At 44.0% G+C, this 16,664-nt stretch overlaps 1 protein-coding gene across 2 annotated transcripts in view; it reads left to right on the forward strand.

The window, feature by feature from the left end:
- prkd1 (protein kinase D1) overlaps window positions 1-16,312 on the forward strand; it is a 170,521-nt gene extending 154,209 nt beyond the window's left edge. For both annotated transcript variants that reach the window (XM_055640673.1, XM_055640674.1), the window contains exons 13-18: window positions 2,869-2,975; window positions 4,892-5,053; window positions 6,476-6,574; window positions 6,701-6,968; window positions 11,273-11,358; window positions 14,891-16,312. In XM_055640673.1, coding sequence (XP_055496648.1) covers window positions 2,869-2,975; window positions 4,892-5,053; window positions 6,476-6,574; window positions 6,701-6,968; window positions 11,273-11,358; window positions 14,891-15,109 — 941 coding nt within the window. In that variant the 3' untranslated portion in view covers window positions 15,110-16,312. The remainder of the gene's footprint in view (window positions 1-2,868; window positions 2,976-4,891; window positions 5,054-6,475; window positions 6,575-6,700; window positions 6,969-11,272; window positions 11,359-14,890) is intronic.
- The last annotated feature ends 352 nt before the right edge of the window (window positions 16,313-16,664 follow it).

The raw sequence follows: 16,664 nt of genomic DNA on the forward strand, positions 1-16,664 counted from the left end.
TTGCAAGCTTTAGAACCAATAGACATTTTTTTGCAAGCTTTAGAACCAATAGACATTTTTTGCAAGCTTTAGAACCAATAGTCATTTTTTTGCAAGCTTTAGAACCAATAGACATATTTTTGCAAGCTTTAGAACCAATAGACATTTTTTTGCAAGCTTTAGAACCAATAGAGACATTTTTTGCAAGCTTTAGAACCAATAGAGACACTTTTTGCAAGCTTTAGAACCAATAGAGACACTTTTTGCAAGCTTTAGAACCAGTAGACATTTTTTTTGCAAGCTTTAGAACCAATAGACATTTTTTTGCAAGCTTTAGAACCAATAGACACATTTTTGCAAGCTTTAGAACCAATAGAGACATTTTTTGCAAGCTTTAGAACCAATAGAGACATTGTTTTTGCAAGCTTTAGAACCAATAGAGACATTTTTTGCAAGCTTTAGAACCAATAGAGACACTTTTTGCGAGCTTTAGAACCAATAGAGACACTTTTTGCAAGCTTTAGAACCAATAGAGACACTTTTTGCAAGCTTTAGAACCAATAGAGACACGTTTTGCTAGCTTTAGAACCAATAGACATTTTTTGCAAGCTTTAGAACCAATAGACACTTTTTTTTGCAAGCTTTAGAACCAATAGACACATTCTGCAAGCATTTTAGAACCACTAAGGGCACTTACATTTGAGTAGACATGTGTTCAGTGTTATTCACAGCTCAGAGAAACATGACCCTCTGCCTTCCTCCATCTTGAAGAGACTGTGTGGCACACCACTTCCTGGTTTTATGGTCCCTCCCCCCTGCCGCCAGCGGGGGCAGCAGAGAGAATGGGGAATTTTGTACAAACATTAATATCTCTGTCATTTTTAATCGACGGGAAAAATCCTCGGCACACATGCGGCGGAGGGGGGCTCTGAGCAAGGTGGCCAAAAATGACGGCCGTAGGTGGTGGCGTTCTCTCGGAAATCGCAGCACAAATGGCCAAAACCGGTCAAAAAACGACTTTTAGTAATATAGATAGATAGATAGATATGATGGATCAAATCCAGACAGGTTGTGACTAGTGTAGATGGGACATATTGGTCAGTGGGCAAGTTAGGCCGAAGGGCCTGTTTCCACTCTGAATTACTTTATGACTGTTTAGGCAGAGTAATTGGGGGAAAAAATATCTAATTCTAGATCTTGATTATTGAAATTGAAATTGAAAGCCACAAAAATCAGATGGATATTCACATTTTATTTCAACTTACCAATTGCACCATGTAGAACCTGTAGGTATACAATTACAGAATCAGCTTAAAATCACCCTCATTTACAAAGTAATAATGAACGCTTGCTACATGACAGGTGTTACAATTGGCACATGTGTAGGAAGGAGCAACAAATGCTGGTTTACACCAAAGGTGGACACAAAGTGTTGGAGTAACTCAGTGGGACAGGCAGCATCTCTGGATAAAAGCTATGGTAGATGTTTCGGGTCGAGAGCCTTCTTCGGTCTGAAGAAGAGTCTCGACCCCAAACATCTCCAATTCCTTCTATCGCAAGATGCTGCCTGTCCCGCTGAGTTACTCCAGCATTTTGTGTCTATTTACAATTGCACATGTTCCTTTTCCAAAAAACCACCATGAGCTGCTCACTGGGAAATTAACTCTTCCTTTTGTGATTTTACTTTTTAACCATATACTTTACAGGACAATTAGCCACAAAGTTACCTTACTTGGTTTCCAGTTTTCTCACTTTGAAGAGTTTTACCATAAAGAATCTATGGCCTCCCATCACGTCCCACAAGTCCCCATGGGTAGGACCACAGAGACTGAGTTTGACTCTCTGACACCCACTCAATTGAGCAATCCTTTTACACTGTGTGGTCAATTCCTGCATGAGATATTGTCCTTACCCTCTTCAGCTAGTTTAGTTTAGTTTATTGTTGTCAACAGTGAAAAGCTTTTTAGTTGCGTGCTATCCAGTCAGCAAAAGACTATACATGATTAGACATAATCTTCACTATACAAAAGACCATGCATGATGAAGAGTGACTCGGCAGTGAGGGGGTGTGTGTGGGTGGGGTGGGTGTGGGCGACGAGTACAAAGAGGGTCCATTGGGACTCTAAAGAGTACTTTTGTAATATTGTCGGCGCAGATACGTGGCGCCTCTGCATACTTTGTGTATTGTATGGAAAAATAAAGAATCTTACCCGACCTATGTATATGCAAATAAAGTAAGGTATCATTAATCATTGCAATGATTACAATCAAGCTGTCCACAGTGCAGAGATACAGGATAAAGGGAATAATGTGATCAAGAGTGCTTTTTTTCCTTCCCAATTCCATTGAAGGAGAGGCAACAGTAACCATTTTCTTTCATGCATGCAGCAATTAGTACATTTCTTGTTCTGTCAGGCACCCAATATCCATTGTAGGTTGGCACAGGGGTAGAGCTGCTGCCTCATAGTGCCAGAGACCCGGGTTCGATCCAGACCTCGGGTGCCGTCTGTGCGGAGTTTGTACATTCCACCTCTGACCGTGTGGGCTTCCATCGGGTGCTCTGTTTCCTCCCACATTCCAACGATGTACAGGTTTGTAAGTTAATTAGCTACTGTAAATTGCCCCGAGTGTGCAGGATGCAGAAATGGGATAACATTGAACATTGTATGGGTGAACGATGGATGGCGTGGACTCGATGGGCCTGTTTGCACGCTGTATCTCTCAATTAAACTAAACACTTGGACAAGTAATAAGCCAACTACTGAATTCTAACTACAGAGAGCTGGAGGGGATAGCAAATAGAATTTGTTAGTATCAATATCACAGGAAGACACCATGCTACCACAGTATCCAGGACTAAACCTTGAATCCTTTTTGTTTGTATGTTAGGTAAGCATCGCAAGACAGGCAGAGACGTTGCCATCAAAGTGATTGACAAACTACGCTTTCCGACAAAGCAAGAAAGTCAGCTACGGAATGAAGTTGCCATTTTGCAGGTAAATAGGGCAGGAATCCTGACTATCGATATCCTGACTACCTGGCTGTGGAATTCATTGCCACAGATGGCTGCGGAGGTCAAGTCAATGGATATTTTTTAATGCAGACATTGACTGATTCTTGATTAGTAAGCGTGTCAGGAGTTAAGGGATGAAGGCAGGAGAATGGGGTTGAGAGGGAGAGAGAGATCAGTCATGATTGAATGGCAAAGTTAATGTGATGGGCCGAATGGCCTAATTCTTCTCCTATAACTTATGAACTATCAATTCAAAGGACACAACTCCGTATTGGGAAGACAGCTAGTCAGCCATCATATCATTTTACCTTTGAAAGCCTTGACAAAATCTGGCCCCCAAGTGTTGAAATTCATCTGTTTTTATTGGACCTTGTTTATTCTAAAATATAGAAGTACAGCCAGCACAAGAACAGGCTTTTCGGCCTGTGCTGAACATGATGCCAAGACCATCTCTATCTACCAGCGCGTAACCCATAACCCTACATATCCATGTGCCTATCCAAAATTCTCGTTAATGCCACTATCACATCTGCCTAAAGCACCAACATTGGCAGCACATTCCAGGCACTCACCACCCTCTGTGTAAAGAAAAGTTTCCCTGTGCCTCTGCTTCAAACTTTGCCCCTCTCACCCTAAAACTATGCCCTCTGGTATTTGAGGTGAATTGTGAAGCTAGAGGAAGGAAGGAAGGTAGGTGGAGGAGGAGGGGAGAAATAGGTGCAAGTCCAGGTCGGGGATGGGGGAGGGGGCTTGTTAGTACAGTAAACACTCGTTATTACGGACCTCTTCATAGTGAATTTCGGTTATAGCGGACGGTCCCACCAACGTTCACTGCCAGGTCAGTCTGCTGTCACCATCCCCCGGCCCGCTCTGCCACTCTGCCGCTTCCAGGCCACGCCTACCTACGCCACTGCCGACCCTCACCTGCACTCCGTCCGCCTGCGGGCCACGACCATCGACTCCGCTGGTCCTCGCCTCTCCCCAAGCTGAGGCCGTCAACTCAGCTGGATTCCAGGCCCAGTTCCAGCGGTGGCCTGAAGAAAAGTCTCGACCTGAAACATCAGCTATCCACGTTCTCCAGAGATGTTGCCTGACCTGCTGAGTTACTCCAGCACTTTGTGTCCTTTGCGTGCTAACTGGCATCTGCAGTTCTTTGTTTCTACTAATTAGTTTCCCTTACTCGGTTTTAGCAGACAATCGGCAAAACAGGTACCATTACCCCAGTCTGGTCCGTTATAATGAGGGTTCACTGTTGTTTTGCAGTTTTGTGGCAGGTGTTTGTTTTGGCCCACACACCACAGGGTCCTGCTGATTCCACAGGGCCTGATCTTTTTGGATTAGGTACCTTTGGGCAGCTAGTTTGCATGGGCAAATCTGAAAAAGGCAAACCCTACTTGCCTCAGGCTACATGCTCTAGCCTAAGCTTTTAAATTAATATTCCTATGTAACTTAGATATCACCGTGCTCCTTTCTATCACAAACATTTCATGGAGAAAGAAATTTAAAATATAAGGGTGGCACGGCAGTAGATTTGCTGCCACACAGCGCCAGAGACCCGGGTTCGATCCTGACGACGAATGTGCTGTATGTACGGAGTTTGTACGTTCTCCCTGTGACCGCTTGGGTTTTCCCCGGGTGTTCCGGTTTCCCCCCCACATTCCAAAGATGTACAGGTTTGTAGATTATTTGGCTTTGGTAAAAATCGTAAAATGTCCCTAGTGTGTAGGATAGTGCTAGTGTATGGGGATCGCTGGTCAGCGGAGACACGGTGGGCTGAAGGGCCTGTTTCCGTGCTGTATCTCTAAACTAAAATGTTTGAAAGTGATTGTACCATTTACAACTTGTATTATTATATATAGGGAAGAACATCTTTTTTATAGGTACCGTTTCTTTGCCCAGAACCTGCATCACCCTGGTGTGGTGAACTTGGATTGCATGTTTGAGACTCCCGAAAGAGTGTTCGTTATCATGGAGAAGCTCCACGGAGACATGTTGGAGATGATCTTGTCTAGTGAGAAGGGACGTTTGCCAGAACATATAACAAAATTTCTCATTACGCAGGTACGTGATAGTTACAAATGCCAAATGGTTATAGTACAATCTTAAAGACGAGAATAGGATATGGACCGGATATGTTTAGAGGGTTACAGGCAGGTGGGACTAGTGTAGATGGAGCATGTTGGTCGACATGAGCAAGTTGGGCTGAAGTTGTATGACTCAAAGAAGGTAAAACAAACACTGACTTCTCCACTTTAGGTAACTTCCTGGACAGGTATATTTGTCACGTCACAACTTGTCTCATTGGTGTTTCCATCCAGTTGGTGAAGACTCCACATTGCTGAGTCTTATGCCCCTGTCCCACTTAGGAAACCTGAACGGAATCCTCTGGAGACTTTGCGCCCCACCCAAGGTTTCCGTGCGGTTCCCAGAGGTTGCAGGTGGTTGCCGGAGGTTGCAGGTAGTGGAAGCAGGTAGGGAGACTGACAAAAACCTCCGGGAACCACACGGAAACCTTGGGTGGGGCGCAAAGTCTCCAGAGGTTTCCGTTCAAGTTTCCTAACTGGGACAGGGGCATTACCAGTCTTAAATGAAAGCTACGAAACTTTTTTTTAATCTGCAGAGTAGAAACAAGAAACTGCTGATATTGGTTTACAAGAAAAAATGCAAAGTGCTGGAGTAGCTCAGCAGGTCAGGCAGCATCTTTGGAGAATCACCAGAAACATCACCTATCCATTTAGTCTGAAGAAGGGTTCCAACCCCAAACATCACCTATCCATGTTCTCAAGAGACGCTGCTTGACTGCGCGGCACTGAGTTACTCCAGTACCGTGTGTCTTCTTTTTAAGGCTTTTTCATCTATGTCAAAAATCTCACTTGATATTAAAGAATGCATATGTGCGTTGCTTACTTCTAGTGCTTAGTCATCTCAGTTTTAACACTGAAGAGAGCCTGAATCTGCTGCTCCCTCCAATAAAAATGTTGGCCTCTGTTTTGAAAATTGTTTCCTGCATTTTAGAGCCACACAATGTGGAAACAGGCCGTTCGGCCCAACTTGCCCACTCCGACCAACATGTCCCATCTACACTAGTCCCACCTGCCAGCGTTTGGCCCATACCCCTCTAAACCTTTCCTGTCCATGTACCTGTGAATGACAATGGAAATAAAAGAACAGTTAGGGTAAGATAAATGAAGGAATTTCAGATTGCAAAGAGCATAGAATATAAGGTGGACAAATTGAAATCAGGGACGAGATAACAACTTAGATTAAAAATGATTTTTCATATAATCTTTTACTAGCAAAGAGTTAGACGGCTTTCATGATAGTAGCATTCCTGAGGGTATACTTCTGGAGGATTTAAGATATATCGTCAATGGTTTGATGATAACAAAATTTCCAAGAAGCAAAGCGCTATGAATTTCCCAGGCCATACGTTGAATAAAGACTTGCTTAGTGCTTTTAATAACTTGATTTTTTTTTAAACAGATACTCGTTGCTTTGCGACATCTTCATTTTAAGAACATAGTCCACTGTGACCTGAAACCTGAGAATGTCCTGTTAGCATCTGCTGATCCTTTGCCACAGGTTAGAATGATTTTATAATGCCGTTAAGTGACCACGGTTGCTGTAGCGTTGATACTATCAGTGCACTCACACACAATCCTGCCCGTGCAAAGCACGTTTTCATACCTGCTTCTTTTCCAAACGTAGGTCAAGCTTTGCGACTTTGGATTTGCACGGATAATCGGGGAAAAGTCTTTCAGACGTTCTGTGGTGGGAACACCAGCATATTTGGCTCCGGAGGTACTTCGGAACAAAGGATATAATCGATCATTAGATATGTGGTCGGTAGGAGTTATCGTCTATGTCAGTCTTAGTGGCACCTTTCCATTCAATGAAGATGAAGATATTCACGATCAAATTCAGAATGCAGATTTCATGTACCCCCCTAATCCCTGGAAGGAGATCTCAGTGGATGGTGAGTGTAATAGATTGACATATCACTCTACAGGAATGATGTGTTAGAATCACCATTCTATATTCACCTTTCATCCAAAGAGAGGTTTTTGCCTTTATTTTTGTTTGATTGAACAATATTTTATACTTTAATAACACGTGTACTTGGTACAGTGAAATTCCTCATTTTGCATGCAGTACACAAGTATGCAAAGAGTATGTAAAGGGCACCGAGAAAGTTACAAAAGTATTCAGTATAGTCCCTCATCCTTCTGCCTGCCTCCCGCCCCCCCCATGTCCCTCTTTGTTCTCAGGTGCACATCCTCGACCAAGAGGGTGACGGATTTCCAAAGGCCCCCCATTCTCGCCGATATCCCTCCAGGCAGACCCGGGGACCAAGCCCAGTCGACTCGGCAGAGAAATAAATGCTTTTCACCTTTTGCAGTACAGCTCCACCAGCCTTGCCTTATTATCCGTTTAACCGGACCAACAGAGGTGATTTTGTGCGTTCTCCCTGTGATCGCATGGGTTTCCTCCAGGTGCTCTGTTTGCCTCCCACAATCCAAAGACATGCAGGTTTGCAGGTTAATTGGCTAAATTGTAAATTGTCCCTAGTGTGTAGGATACGGGGTGATCGCTGGTCGGCGTGGGCTCGTGGGCCTGTTTCCACGCTATATCTCTGCCGTCTAAAGTCGTAAGAATTGGTGGATTGAGTGTGGGTACCTGCAATCCTTCTTGGGCCCCGAACTGGGAGGCAGGAGGCACAATATGGTGGTGTGGGCAATGGTTGAGGACACACACATGGTTGTGGTAGTGAGTTTGACCAGAACATGGTCATAGAGCAGGGGAGCAGCAGGAAGCACAGAGGCGGAGCAGTGAGAGAGGGTTTCACTGCGCACCTGTCGGAGAGAGGAGGAGAACTTCTTCAAAGTGGGCATATCTTGAGGAGATTTTGCACTGGAGCATTCAAAATGTAGAAGCAAAGAACTGCAGATGCTGGTTTACAAAAAATGGATGTACCTTTAGAATGGCAATGAGGAAGAATTTCTTTAGACAGAGGGTGGTGAATCTGTGGAATTCTGCCACAGAAGGCTGTGAAGGCCAAGTCATTGGGTATTTTTTGAGGTGGACGCTAACAGATTCTTGATTAGTATGGGTGTCAGGGGTAATGGGAATAAGGCAGGAGAATGAGGTTGAGCGGGAAAGATCGATCAGCCATGATTGAATGGCAGAGTAGACTTGATGGACCAAATGGCCTAATTCTGTTCCTATGAACTTATGAACTTTAACATGGTTTAATATGACAAATGTGATTGTTACTTCTTCATATTAAATTTCGAAAGTAATGGCTTTTTACTGCTCCTATCTTTGCATCTTCATGGAATCAAAAACTTTTTAACGGGTTTTGCCCAATCTCAATCCTGCAATATGTTATTTGATCAACTTTGCACTAAGGTTTTTACCAAGCAATTATAAATACAGTCACAGTAACATTGCATTGCATGCCACCATTTTTTTTTGCTACGCAATGGCGACTGATGTACTTCCAATTTCATTCTCTAACATATGCACTTCTAGCGCTGCTCAGCAAACGGGTAACACGGAAGTGTGGGCATCGATGGCATCACATGTAGTCTGCCAGGGACGTTGTGTGGAGTAGGCAGGTGGCAATGTTAAACCCTGTGCAATGTTGATTTGCTGTCACCTATGCCAAAGTGTATCCATCCAACTAATGTAGGTGTTAATCACACATAGAAACCTGGGGTTTGCCAGCAAGGAATACAACCCCCACCCACCATCCGCTCCCTCCCCCACCCCCCGATCTTGGCTCCATAAAGAATCTTAAAAGACTTGCAGACTTTAGAGTTTAGAGATACAGTGTGGAAACAGGCCCTATGGCCCTCCATCCATGCCAACCAGTGATCACCCCCTACACACATTAGGGACAATTTTACACTTAAGGGAGCCAATTAACCTACAAACCTGTACGCCTTTAGAGAGTGGGAGGAAACCGGAGCACCCGAAGTAAACCCATGAAGTCACAGGGAGAATGTACAAAGTCCATACAGACAGCACCCGTAGTCAGGATCGAACCCGGGTCCCTGGCACAATAGGGCAGTGACTCTACCACTGCGCCATTGTGCTGCCCGACATGTCAGTGATTGAACTTAGCTTGTGCGAGGAAGGGAGTATCGATTGAAGTAAGGAGATACCTCCAGAGCTTGGAATATTCGGCTGCCTTTGGTTGACACAAATGCAGCCATTGCTCAACACTCTGGGGAAGGGGGGGGTTTGTGGTAGGAAGAAGTCAGTGGCACAAAGTGCAGGGTAGCCTACTAAAAGAAGAAGGAAGGAAAATAGTTGTGACCAAAAAGAAAAATCCTTTGAGAAACTGAAGGGAGCAAATGTCAAGTCTGAAGAAGGGTCCCAACCCAAAACGTCACCTATCCATGTTCTCCAGAGGTGTTACCTGACCTGCTGAGTTACACTTGGTGTTTTGTTCAAATGTCCATGCACATTTAGATTTTAGGCCGTCAAGATACAGTGCGAAAACAGGCCCTTCGGCCCACCAAGTCCGCGACGACCAGTGATGGCCACTTACACTAGCACTATCCTACTACACACTAGAAACAATTTCCAATTTTACCAAAGTCTATTAACCTACAAATCTACAAGTCTTTTGATGTGGGGGGAAACCGGAGCACCCGGAGGAAACCCACGCGATCACAGAGAGAAAGTACAAACTTCATACAGGCAACGGCCGTAGTCAGGATTGAAACTAGGTCTCAGGCATAGTAAGGCAGCAACTCTACCACTGCACCACCATGCCGCCCTTAATGTAGTAGTTATTATTAAAGCCTTATACTTTTAGAGTAGTAGAATAAAAATAAAATGAAAGTTAAAATTCAAACCTATATCCACACCATTTTTCTATTATTTGACAATTGCTAACTCGAGAACAAACTACAGGTCCACCATCAATTTTCCAGCACCCTTTGTTCCAGAGCCTTTCTGGATTGTTTGGACCAATCTGTTTTGTCGGACCAACAGAGGTGAGGGCCTCGCTGAAGGTCCAATGATATCAGAACGGTCCACCTAGGTCGCCCAGGGGTCGCTATACCAGCCTGCAAAATCAGCCTAGAAAATCGTCTGCCCGAATGGATCTGCCAGCTGCATCCCGGGCCCTGGGCCCGTTCCAAAGCCCCGGATACAGGGGGCAAATTCGACCCGATGAGGTAGAGATTGGCTGCCTCACTCGGCCTGGGCGCCACATTTTCAGGGGGATCTCCGGGGGAAGGGGGACGAATTGAAAATGCACTCTCCTAATTTTGTCCGGATTAAAGGAGGGTCCGGATCACCAGTTGCCGGATAATCGCTGCTTGATCTATATTTAAAAAAATGAGAGGAAGAAGTATTTATTATCCTTAAAAAGATGTAGTGCTAGAGTGTCTCCACGGGTCAGGCAGCATCTGTGGAGGAACACGGACAGGTGATGTTACGGGCTGAGACCCTTCGTCAGACTCACTGAAGCCGCTAGAGAGTCAGAACGAGGGACTGGTCGTGCAAGTGCAATGCGGATTGTGTAGATCGCAGGGCATGGAAGGAGAATTTAGGGGCAGCACAGGGGCGTAGCGGTAGAGCTGCTGCCTTCCAGCACCAGTTGCCAGAATAATTGGTGGTGGACCTGTATTTTAGTGCAACCCGATACCAAACATCTTCCGAAGTAGCAATCAAACAGTGAAAAGCATTGCTCTTGTCTGCCAAAGCATTTGTAAGAGGTCTCTACACTTCATGTCAAAGACAGCTACATTTTTTTGTGATTGTTCAATCAGTCACATTATGTTGATGGGTGGCTTTTGAAATCTGCAGCCCTGGGGTTTAAGTTCCCTGAGCCAGCCCTTGACCTGCTGAGATGAGCTGGATTTTTGTTTGCATGCACTTGTTGCTTTCACTTGCCACACCTAGATTTAGAATCTAAATTATTTTAATGGTTTAACCCCGCTTCAGGATTCAGGGACAGTTTCTTCCCAGTTGTTATCTGGCATCTAAACAGTCCTGCCAACAATGAGAGAGTGGTCCTGACCTCCCATCAACTCATTGGAGACCCTCAGATTATCTTTGATTGGACTTTACTGGACTTTATCTTGCACTAAACATTATTCCCTTTATCCTGTATCTGTACACTGTGAGCGGCTCGATTATAATCACGTACAGTCTTTCCGCTGACTGGTCAGCACGCACCAAAAGCTTTTCACTGTACATCGGTACGTGTGATAATAAATTAATTTAAACTAAACTTAAAAATACTTTTTTTCTATGTTCCAGCTATTGATATCATCAACAACTTATTGCAAGTAAAAATGAGAAAGCGTTTCAGTGTGGACAAGTCTCTAAGCCACCCTTGGTTGCAGGTATGGCTTCCATAATTCATTTAATACTTGGTTAAAATTGTTGTGTTTTTTTCTCCGAATCATGGAAGGTTGTCATAATATTAACTCCAGATCAATATAAACTTCACACCTGAAGATATGTGCAATCATTTTCATAATAGTTTTGAAGGCCACTGGACAAATCCAGCATGTTCCTGAGTACGTGGACATCTGTGATGTGTTTAACTTTTATCAACTCTTTTCTAAACTTGGTCGACGATCGATGAGAGCATGGGGGGGACCTCCGTGAGGGAGGGGGGAGAACAATGGACAAAGGAGGACCCGGCGCGTGGGGGGGATCAGTGGTGTGGGGGGGGAGGGGGGTGGGGAAGAATAAAGGGGGAGCTGGCGTACTTTGTAATTTTGTCAGTGCCGTAGGTGGTCGCTATTGGCATACCTGGGGTATGGATGCAAGGAATTTCACTGTGCCTTGTCACATGTGACAATAAAATTATCCATTCCATTCTATTTTACCAACTGTACCATTGCAGCAGCCAAAATGTGGATTTTGCAAAAAGCTATCGGGAGCTGCAAAACTCCGTGCTTCAGTTTGATTTAGTTTAGTTCAAAGATACAACGTGGAAACAGGTGCTTCAGCACATCGAGTTTGTGCTGACCAACAATCACTAGGGACAATATAGACTTTGGAGTTTAGAGATACAGCGTGGAAACAGGCTTGCCCCGACCAGCGATCACCCAGTACACTAGCAGTATCCTACACACACTAGGGACAATTCACAATTTTACCAAAGCAAATTAACCTACAAACCAGTACGTCTTTGGACTGTGGGAGGAAGCTGGAGCACCCGGAGAAAACCCACGCGGTCACAGGGACAAAGTGCAAACTCTGCACAGGCAGCACCCGTAGTCAGGATCGACCTTGGTCTCTGGTGCTGTGAGGCAGCAACTCTACTGCTGCGCCACTGTGCTGCTCATCAACGTTCACTCCTAAATGTCCACCTCTCCATCACCTGAAGTTGCAGTACCACCAGCACATAAAACAAGCGTCACGGGCTCGCTGGTATTTTGCTCGCAAAACCTGGTTTAACATTTTTAAAGTGGCAGAGCGCTTGCAAGTGAGAGCTTCATTGTAGTCTTGCCAATAACACTTCACAGGGAGTTATTTTTGATCAAGGACATGCAGTCATATGGTGATGGAAGATGGAGCAAAGGTTTTGTTTTTGTGTTGTGCCAGCAGAATAATTTACTTGAATGTTCAAGTCAGGAACTAGCTACTTAGCCCATGCATACATGCTGGCAGTACTCACCACTCCGACAGCTCTGCTGTTTGAAAGGACACTCACTTGCTTTATTCTTCCTGGCTGAACATGGTGTCTCTCCAACAACTTGAATTGGCTTAAGTTACAATCTACCTCCCAGGAGATAGTCAAGTCCAATCTCCAGCGTGGAACATGATCCTGGGGCATACTTGAGTTCTTTGGTGATTGATAAGCTGCCTGTAGAACGTACATAAGCCTGTTGCAAGGCAAATGCAATGTTAGCATCATTTCGAGAGGACTAGAATATAAAAGTAGAGTTGTAATGCTGAGGCTTTATAAAGGTGCTGATCAGACTGCATTTAGAGTATTGAGAGCAGTTTTGGGCCCCATATCTCAGCAGGGATGTACTGGCCTTGGAGAGGGTGCAGCGGACTTTTACAAGATTGGGTTGGATGATTGGGTTAACGTTAAATTGGAGCATTTGACGGCACTGGGCCTGTACTCGCTGGAGTTTAGAAGGATGAGGGGAAACCTTGAAACTTACCGAATGGTGAAAGGCCTGGATAGAATGGATGTGGAGAGAATGTTTCCAATAATAGAAGAGTGTAGGACCAGAGGCCATAGCCGCAGAATAAAAGGACGTACCTTTAGAAAGGAGACGAGGGTGGATTTTTTCAGCCACAGAGTGGTGAATCGGCGGAATTCATTGCCACAGACGTCTGTGGAGGCCGTCATTGGGTATTTTTAAAGTGGAGATTGACCTGTTTCTTGATTAATAAGGTTGTCAAAGGTTATGGGGAGAAGGCAGGAGAATGGGGTTGAGAGGGAAAAATATGACATGCTAAACTTATCACTATCGATCAGGTTAAGGCACTTTCTTTTACCTGCTGTAACCCCAAGTTCATCTCTAAGTTACCAGATCCCTAATAACTTACATGGGAACTCTGGAATTGTATGATAGTTATATTATTTTAATGTTATAACACAAATGCGACCCATTTATCTCTAAACCTTTCCTAACCATGTATCTATTCAAATGCCGTTATAGTACTTGGGTCAATTACCTCCTCTGGCAGCTCGTTCCATATACTCTGTAGGTACCCTGTATACATGCCCCTCAGGTTCCTATTAAACCTTTCCCCTCTTGCTTTAAACCTATGTCCTATGACCTATGGCACTTGATTCCCCTACTCTGAGTAAATTTCTCTGTGCATTATCGATCCTCAATGAAAAATAATCCAGTCCATTTTGGATAATAAGAATACAGATGGGGCATAAAACCAGCAAATGTACCCTGTCAACTGCCCTAAAGATTTTATACACCTCTATCAGATCACCTCTATCCTCCTGATGATGGCACATGGTGCAGCAGTAGAGTTGCTGCCTCACTGCGTGGGTTTTTTCTGAATGGTCTGGTTTCCTCGCACACTCCAAAGATGTACAGGTTTGACTGTGACTGTGATGAGTTCTAAAATTGACCTCCTAGTGTGTAGGTAAGTGTACGGGCTGATTGGTCGGTGCGGACTTGGTGGGTCATAGAGTTTCCATGCTGTATCTCTAAAGTCTAATGCTGGTGAAATTTGTTCTGGAGCCATCTAAAGACACAGGTTTTTGTAGTGAATAGTGAGCACTGATTCTGAAGAAGGGTTGTGACCTGAAATGAGACTTATGTCTTCTCTCCAGAGATGCTGCCTGACCCGCTGAGTTACTCCAGCTTTCTGTGTCTATCTTCAGTGAGCACTGCTGGTTGATTGCTACCCTAGATCAATCCTCTCAGCAAAGCCAAAGAGGCCCAGGCACAATCCTAGGTTTTGCCCACAGTCTGACTCTTGTATTGGAAGTACATTGTTTGAAGCACTTGGTCTAACCTGGAGTTGCAACCAATTTACTTCACCTCACATTTGCTCAGGTTAAACTCCATTTGTCATTTTTCCGCCCATTTCTGTAGCTGGTCTACATTCCTCTGCATCTGACAGCATTCCTCACTGTAACTCCTCCAATTTTAGTGTAATCGGCAAATTTACTCACCAACCCGTCTACATTTCATCCAGGTCATTTATGTATATTCTTTACATGAATGTAACTTGTCTCAAGACTCATTGTAGAACAATTCCTAAAAACGATAGTTAATGAAGAGTCAATGCTGATGTATAAGTGTGGGTCTGTGCATGTGTTTGCCTGTGTGCATCTGTATGCGTGCATGTGTGTGCAAAATCTTTTGATAGGACTTAACACTTAGCTAGAACTTTGCTAGAGCTTAATTCTCCCCTCTTTTTTCCCCTCTGGTTTTGAAGGACTACCAAACGTGGCTGAATCTACGAGAGCTGGAGGGTAAACGTGGAGAGCGCTACATCACTCACGAGAGTGACGACTCACGCTGGGAAGAGTTTGCTGGGGAGCACGGCTTGGAGTATCCGATGCATTTGGTCAATCATAACTCTGACTGCAGTGAGAGCAGAGAGAAGGAGGAGGCAGAAATGAGAGCACTGAACGAGGGTGTCAGTATTCTCTGAACAGATACAATACAGATCCACCGATTTTCCGGCAACTGGTGGTCCGGCATCTCCTATAATCCGGACAAAACTATGTGAGTGCACTTGAAACTCCCCACCCACCCCACCCTTGGAAGTTCCTGCCGAAAATTCCTTTCTGGTACCATTGGACTCCTCTCAGAGGCCGTGATCTCTGGTTTTCCAGCAAAACGGATAATCCAGAAAGGCTCTGGAACCAAAGGTGCCGGAAAATCAGTGGTGGAACTGTATATGAATGAACAATTTTTACAAAAACACACAGAGGGAAAAGATGAACGGACTTATCAAATGACTGCAACTTCTGCCACGACCACAATGAGGGAAGTGGGGTGGGAGGGAAGGGGAGATAATGTCTGAAGAAGGGTCTCGACCCGAAACGTCACCCATTCCTTCTCTCCAGAGATGCTGCCTGTCCCACTGAGTTACTCCAGCTTTTGGTGTCTGTCTTCGGGAGATAATGATGGCTCTCTACCAATAAATGCAAGTTTAAAAAGCAATTGCCATTCTAATCCCAAATGCTAGCACTGATAAGCATTGTGACCTGGAGACTTTAAGAAAACGACAAGTTCACTTATTGCATTTCATGCAACATTATGCATCTATTTTTCTGTGCGTGTAACTATGTTCTTGTACCTCCTGTGCGAATGGAGCACTGAGTATATAATTGCAAAGTTATTAATTTGTATCTTTCTCATTCTGTCGTTTCCAGTGTGCCTTTGCTGGTGAGGATTCCCATAAATCTATAACGCTCCCCCATAGCGGGGTGCAACCCTTTGTAAATTTTGCTTTATTACATATTTTTAACCTCTTTCAGTACTTAGCTGTATGGCAACTCTTGGAAGAGTATAAGATGATTGCTGTTCTGTGAACAATTTTTGACCTGTTATAAAGAACAAAAGGATTTTTTTTTAAATATACATGACTTTTTGGTTTAATCATGCCTAAAAAGTATAACTTAAGCTGTAAGAAACAGTAACAAGGGAACAAAACTCACGATGAGTAGTCACAGAACACTCATGTACAAATGCAAGATAGTCTTGTAAGCTCTAATGCCTTAGTTGTGGCATTTATTACAGGACAGGTCAGATTGAATTCACTTTTATGTCATCGCATTTTAACTAAATATCGCTTGATACTTTGTGGATGCTGTCTAAAGTTTGAATAAAATTGAAGTTGATGTCAAAATATGCCTCAAGAAATCATTTCCACAGAATAATTTCAGTTTCAACCTAAAGAATGAAGACTCAAACTGTGACATAATTTGTGCTAATTCAGGATTATTCTGCAGGATGGCAAACAATTGTGGCTGAATTTAGTTTTGTTTATTGTCATGTCTACCGAGGTACATTAAAAAAGCTTTTTTTGTTGCGTGCGATCCAGTCAGCGAAAAGACTATGTAATAATTCTAATCACGCCTTCCAAAGTGCACAGATACAGGATAAAGGGTTTAATATTCAGACTTTAGAGATACAGCGCAGGAACAGGCTCTTCAGCCCTCCGAGACCGCGCTGACCAGCGATCATCCCGTACACTAACA

This window comes from Leucoraja erinacea, chromosome 9 (genome assembly GCF_028641065.1).
Source record: "Leucoraja erinacea ecotype New England chromosome 9, Leri_hhj_1, whole genome shotgun sequence".
Classification (NCBI taxonomy): Eukaryota; Metazoa; Chordata; class Chondrichthyes; order Rajiformes; family Rajidae; genus Leucoraja; species Leucoraja erinaceus.